General features: G+C 40.8%; 1 protein-coding gene across 2 annotated transcripts; it reads right to left on the minus strand.

Annotated features, from left to right (window-relative positions):
- Positions 1 to 1526: 1526 nt before the first annotated feature.
- DDIT4L (DNA damage inducible transcript 4 like) lies at positions 1527 to 6387 on the minus strand. 2 transcript variants are annotated; one of them, XM_015594885.2, is made up of 3 exons: positions 6283 to 6387; positions 5490 to 5629; positions 1527 to 3710 (listed from the first exon to the last, which is right to left on the minus strand). In XM_015594885.2, the coding sequence occupies exons 2-3, from the start codon at positions 5578 to 5580 to the stop codon at positions 3220 to 3222; spliced, it is 582 nt and encodes a 193-aa protein (XP_015450371.1). In that variant the 5' UTR covers positions 5581 to 5629; positions 6283 to 6387; the 3' UTR covers positions 1527 to 3219. The 2 variants fall into 2 exon arrangements, with proteins under 2 accessions (XP_015450371.1, XP_006918932.1); XM_006918870.3 differs by lacking the exon at positions 6283 to 6387 and adding an exon at positions 5937 to 6096.
- Positions 6388 to 6858: the final 471 nt, after the last annotated feature.

Genomic DNA, 6858 nt, shown 5'->3' on the forward strand with positions numbered 1-6858 from the left:
ACTTCCACATCTGGCCCCTAAGTTTCCCCATGAGATCCCTCAGTCTCTCTTCTCTTGTCTGTTGCAGATGTAGAAGATCCAGTGACGTATTTTGAGTCCAAAATCAATGGCAGAATCCAGACAGGAGTTGGGGTTCTGAATATCTGCATGATGCTCCTCCCAGCTCATCACTGTACCCCTCTCTCCTTATCTGCCACCACCATGCCTTGGACTTTTATTATTATCACTTGTTAAATCAATATAGATCATTGAGAACTCAATGTAATAGACCTTGGATTTTTATACTTGTACATCCTTCCACTATGCAAATGAGAAAATTGTCAATAGTACAACATGAAGCTGACTCCATAAGATACAGCTTATGTCATTGGAGAAATAAATTTGGAGATTGAATACATTACTATAAAGTGTTATTTTTCTATTAATAAGAGGAAAATAAGACATCTTGTTCTTTCAGGCCATTACACACTCTAGCTAACATAGCTAATAGATTATCCCCTATTGAGACAGCTAGGAGAAAGATCACGCATTTTTTTTGGAAGGTACATGAAAAAGCAACCAGAGCTATTGCACAACATAGGTATCAAGGTGCCAGGATTGATATGTATGTCTTATAAACATTTGGACTTTTTATTCTAAGCATAGCTCTGCTCCTATGAAAGGGGAATATTGTTAGTACTGTAGTTTCCTCATTTTTCCTACCTAGAAAGCAATCAGAATAAGAATCTCTTTAAATTTAGGGGCAAAGGTTTCTGATATCATTTTTGCAGACTGGTGAGGAGGTGGATGTGGTCTGTGCTGCCTTGTGTTTTTGGAGGCGGCATGGTGAGCATCCCTGCAGTTGCCTTGATATTATACTCTGGCTCTGTTGCATCATTTGGTGACTCGGCATATGTCTCTATCTCTGGTCATTTATCTATAAAAGAGAGATGACAGTAGTCTCATTTCAAAGGGCTCTTGTGAGGATTAAATGAGATAATTTATGTAAAGCACCTAGAACAGTGCCTAGCACTTGTCTTATTAAATGCGGGTTATGTAGTGAGAGAAATCCAAACTAATGACTATAATTTGAGGAGACAGAAAAAAATAGGTAAAAAAAGACTAAAAATTCAATTTGATGAATAATAGTAAAATTAGAAAGACATGTTGTTCAAATAAAATATTCTGATAAAAAATGTACACTGATCTCACAATTTGATATATCTGTATTTGGTCATTAGAAAAACTATAGAAAAAGCCTTTACATATTGAGTTTACTTTTAAAAAGGCACTTGCCAAGGGAGCTCAAATTATTAATGTCTTACTATAAAAAGTACTATTGTATTTGAAAAATTATGAAACAAATCACTTTTTATTGATACATAAGCACATTCAATACATACAATTGGAATATTATAATGAAGGTACAAATATCCTTTGTCAAAAACGGGATAGCTAACTATTTTGTCACCTTCCCTCAAATATTGTCAAATATATTTTAGGGTGATCACTGCATAAACTCAGAAAAGACAAAGAGGACAAGAAAATTAAAAATATATGATGCTTTATTGTCAAAAATAGACAAACTTTAATTTCCTTTAACAGGAATATTAATTTAAGAGTCTCCATAAGCCATCACCATTTTGTAAGCATAAAAGACAATAGTCAAAGACAACTGTTAGAGGAAGAAGGACGATAGTTTTACATTCAAACCAGAGAAGCCTCACTTACAGACTCAGTGACCTTTAGAGCCATAACTAATAATAGACATGCAAAACAAGGTTGACTTATGGGCCCAGCCTTAGAGATGGCACTGTGAATTGAATAGTGAAGTTTTAAGTCACTTATGGGGGATCAGTAACAGAATCTATTCACTAGGATGAAGCCATCTGTCCCTACCAGGTATGTGAAGTGGTGCTTACAGCTTGGACAAAAGATCTGAATAAGCTCCTTATCCATGACCTGCAGCAAGGATGTAAAGGCCCATGGAAATGAACATTGTAGTTGTGGAGGTTACATTCTCTCATTAACATAAGAATAATGATCTAGGTAGTAGGAATAAGAAAAAAATAAGGCCTTTATAGTTCCCCTGGGGACAGGTATCCAAGGTCGAAGAAAATTGGGTGTGTGCATTGGTTAACCAGACCATGATTTTCATCTTCTACTTTGTAGGATACACCATAGTCATAGCCAAAGCGGACTTTGTAATAGGCCTATATTAATAACGAAAAGTGGCAGTGTGCAAGCTATTTCCTTTGAAGACTTGGGAAAAGGAGAGATAAACTTGAGTTTCCAGGAGAAGCCAGGGATGAGAGATAACACTGACTGGTGAGAGGGTTCATCTGAGATTAGGCATAATAGTGAAAAGAAGCTAGATTATCAAATGAATGAACAGAACCTGATAATTCATTTCTCATCCCCATAAGCATTCACCATTCACTCAATGGAAGAGTAATCAACGACATGCAAAAAAACAGTTCAACATTTTCCATTTTTCTGGTTTAAAGATAACATTAAATACTTGAGATCTAAAAAAATTGAGCTTATATTGTACCATAAAGTTATTTAAAACAATACTGTGATTACTAAAGTGGCAGTTCAAACTTTTGCCACCTCTTTAAAACAGAAGAGTGGGGAAGATGCAAAGAAACAGTGAAGTAGTTCTGTTCTCACTGACATTTCTTACTCTTGCACTGGGTTTGGTTTCAATTACACTCGCCCACTTAATTTTATCCTCCTGTAAAAGAACTCTTCAAATTGGAGTTGGGACAGGAAATTGGTGGTGTGGGCTTCTGGAAGTTTTTATGGACAAAGTATCATTCAGTAAGATTCTGTGATTGAAAAGATCACTCTGAAATTTTACAGAATAAAAGCTGTATGAAAATCAAACTCAGCAAAGTTGGTATAATAGTCTGATAGAAAGACTACCTGGAAAACTCTGTGGAATCAAACATAAAGCTAAAGTGGATTGCTTTTTTCCTTTTCTTATCCATTCCATTCTATTTTATTTAAAAAAAATGTGATATTTGCAGACAATGTACATTCTCTTGGGTCATTTCTCAAAAGCCACAAAATAAATTCTTTAGTTGGGGTTGCTGTGAATATGAAACAGAAGGAAGAAGAGCTCGATTTGGAGTTTCTTGTTGAGAGCAGGCAGGGCAAACTACAGGGACCGTAACTGAGCAGCTACAGAGTTTTATTACCCAAGCATTAAAAAGGACCTTTTTAAATGTTCCCCTTTTAGCACTCTTCAATGACTGTTGTTCCAATCAAGGAGTAAAGCTTTTTCTTAACAAGTCGAAATCCTGAGCTTAGGATCAGAGTTCGTCTGAGGCTGGATGAGAAGCGACCTCGACTAAAGAAAAAGTCCCTGAAACTGGTCCATGAGCAATTCTCCTGCTTAAATACAAGGGTAAGCTCAAAAGTGGGCACCACACTAGAGTCACACACAATCCTATCCAGCTTTATACATACATTTTCAACCTCCATGTTCACGAGCATAACACAACCTCTTAGGCCGCAGGGCTCCGTGGAGGAGAGCCGAAGGACATCTTGAGCAATTCTCTGGGTCAGTTTCTCAGGGACGAGGACTTTTGAGCAACCTAGTTTGGTTTGCTTCGATTTGGACAGACAGTTCTCCAGCATTTTAACCAAACTCTGGCAAGTTGTCTCCTCAAATATCACCTCGTTGAGATTGGGTTCGGGAACAACATAATCCCAGTAGTCAAAATCTGCAGAAAATAGAGGTTTAAAATTAAAAGAAAAGAAATCTAGGAACGAGAAAAGCACGCCAAGATTGGCTGCATCTATCTATCATATCTATCTGTTTTTAATATTAATTTGGGGGTCAGCTGATCTCACTTTGCTGTTAACTAGTGGGGTAACAGAACAAGTCATTTGATCTCTGAGACTGAAAATTAATCTATGAAGTAAAGGTTTTGATAAATAAGTTGGATAACCATTTTTCTTTAGATTTATGTGTATATATACATATACAATCTTAAAGACCATGCATCAAAAATTTATGATTACTACTGATTTTCTTTCCTTTCTTGCTCCCTTATTTGCTTATGGGGATTTTCTATTTGTCTTACAGAGAACATGCATTACTTCTGGAATAAAATATGGTTATACGTTTTTTTTTTTTAACTTCTAAGAATACATGAATTTATTATTTTAAAATATCAATTATTTTTGCTATTGTCCTTAAGCGATGAATTTAAGATGACTCTGAGGAGCTATGTTAAATATCTATACATTTGTTTCTTTAAAAGTCTTTACTGAAATAACCTGTAGATACCAATTTTAGCTTCAACTTCTTTGATTAAAAATTGCTCAAAGAAGACCTTTTAGGTCCAGGAGGATATTTTTAACTGGCTGGGTAGTTTTCCATAGCCAAGCAAAACAAAATAGTCCTAAGAAAACAAACTTAGGTTTGCGCAAAGGAAAAGAGATAGCTCTGCATTTGGTCACCTATCTTCCAAATTAATCCTACCACTTGGCAAGATGCTGCAGTCAACTGAGCAGGGTGCAGACAGATGCCCTGCAGGCACCATTCCGTAAACCTACTTCACCCTTATAGGCTGTAGTGGTTTCCTCTCTTCATACTAAGTATTCACTTAGATCATTGTGTGTGTTTTTTTTTTTTTATAACTATGAAACAAATGAAACAAATGCATTCTACATTATAAGGCTCCATATTTTATCTATGTTGAAGATAAAGAATTTTAGAGCTTTGGCTTATAAAATTACATCAACCATTTTGCATTCTAAATGAGGAAGACCCAAAGATCTGAAGTGATTTGTCATCGGTGACAGAGCAGTGTTAACTTAAAAACTGCTGTTTATTTAAAATTGCAAATGACAGTATTTCTAGCATCACTACTGTTTTAAAGTTTTCTTCTGGCATTAAAAATGGAATAATGGTTCTATCCACAAATAGAATATTACTCGGCAATCAAAGGAACACATTTTGATATAAGCAACACCATGGAAGGATCTTAAAATCATTAGGCTGCAGAATAGAAACCAGATACAAAAGAGTACATATTATATGATTCCATTTACATGAAACTCTAGAAGCAAAAGTAAACAGGGAGTAGGAGAGTGGGCAATTAATGGTAAATGGGTACATGGGGATTTCGGGGGAGGGAGTCATCATGATAGTGGTTACAAGGGTGATTACATTTGTTAAAACACAGTAACTGTACACTTAAAATTCACCAACACTTCACAGCCATGTAGAGTAAGGAATCTATCTTTTCACTCCAAAGAGCCTATTAGCAGCAGACTAGACTAATGGAGTCCTCAGTATTTTATCTTTTGCTTCTTTTGTTTCTCACTATCATGGACAGAAGATGCTAGAAAGTTTGGGAAGGAGTTTCCACAGATGGATTTTGTGGCACCTCCATCGGGGAAAGGGGCGACACCGCATGCCTACCAGTCCGGTCCGAGATGTGGAGGGGCTGCAACCTTTGGAAGGATGAGAGGCAGAGAGCTGGGAAACTCACCATTTAGCAGGCTCCTCGGGTTGAAGCCATGGTCCAGCAACTGGGAGATGCTGCCCGGGTTCTTACTGCTCAAACTGCCAGTTGCAACCATGGTCAACGGCTCTGTTTCCCTCGCGGGGCGGAACGGCTTTTCCGAGGCGCTGGAAAAAGCAAGCAACAAGGACAGATTTGCAAGAGCAGGCAAGACGTGCAGAGGCTCCTAAAGTGCTCCGCGTCCCCGAAGCGAACTAGCCGAGGCACTCATTCTCCAAAGGGAAGGAACAGACTCCTGCAACTCAAGTGTACAAAGCTTCGGGAGCGGGAACTCCAACTACAGCCGCAACCTGAAACTCATTCAGAGTTAGCAAAACTTGGAGTTCACTTGCTCCGCGGAGATCACCCCCGCGGCCTACGCAGCGGCGGCCCCCGCCTCTACTGCTCCCCCACTTAGGCCGCCGCCTCGCTCACCTGCCGGGAGTTCGCAAGTCGGACGCGCTCTATGGCAACGCTGCAGGGTAAACTGAGGCAGGCACGCTACTCTGGAGCCCCCTCCCTCGGGGGCTCAGTGACCTGCAGACCCCAGCAGTGATCCGCTCCCAGCTTTGACCCAACCCAACCAGCTGCATCGCCTTTGGGACAGCGAGCACTTTATAGGCCCAGCCTCCTCACCCGGCCCGGCCCGCCCACCTGCACCGCCCGCCCGGGCCCTGTGCCCTGCCCCTCCCTGGGCCGGGTCGCATTTCAACTCCGACTCTTCCAGCTGGCTAAGGAGAGTCATTGAGAATTGAGGACAAGATTGCAGTACTGTTGATACCTGCTATTTCCAAAGTGGGCCACGAGTCACCGTGACCGCAATTCCGGGTGCACGACTCGCCCCAAACTGACCAGTCCCCCGCCACCAACCTGGATGCTTCGGCGCGACCCCTCCCCCAGCGCGTGCGCGCGCACTCACGCCGCTGGTGCCCTTGCTGTTTCTGTCCCGGGGAGCGGGGAAGCTTTCTGCCCTTTGTCTGTTACCATGACCTGAGGCTTTGCTGTGTCATACCGAACACTTTGCTTAACTCTGTTTGGATGTTCGGTGAGCATTATTTATGCACCTAGTTCTGGCCTCTAACCAAGTCAACTTTATTCCATGTCGCAGGGTTTCTATGTCCTCTCCTGAACGCAGTGAGATCTAGCTTTCCTTTCCGGCATCGAAGGCTCTCCAGCGTTGTAGGAAGGGTCTTCATCACCCACTGCATTCCTGGGCTTCCGGCACCCTTCGTGCTGTTTCATCTATGACTAATGCATTTTCTCCGCGAGAGGGGTGAGCCTGGTACTCTTCCAATTAGACCTGGCTCCGGAGCGCCGGGAGCTTGAATGAAGGGGAGCTTGCCAAGAAACTAAACAA

Source organism: Pteropus alecto, unplaced genomic scaffold, assembly GCF_000325575.1.
Source record: "Pteropus alecto unplaced genomic scaffold, ASM32557v1 scaffold5, whole genome shotgun sequence".
In the NCBI taxonomy this organism is placed as follows: Eukaryota; Metazoa; Chordata; class Mammalia; order Chiroptera; family Pteropodidae; genus Pteropus; species Pteropus alecto.

Excerpts from the sequence above, each read along its gene's own strand:
- DDIT4L (XM_015594885.2), bottom strand. The coding sequence starts at position 5,580 with ATGGTTGCAACTGGCAGTTTGAGCAGTAAGAACCCGGGCAGCATCTCC. Across the intron at positions 3,711-5,489 it reads CCCGAGGAGCCTGCTAAATG|ATTTTGACTACTGGGATTAT; the intron begins GTGAGTTTCCCA and ends TATTTTCTGCAG.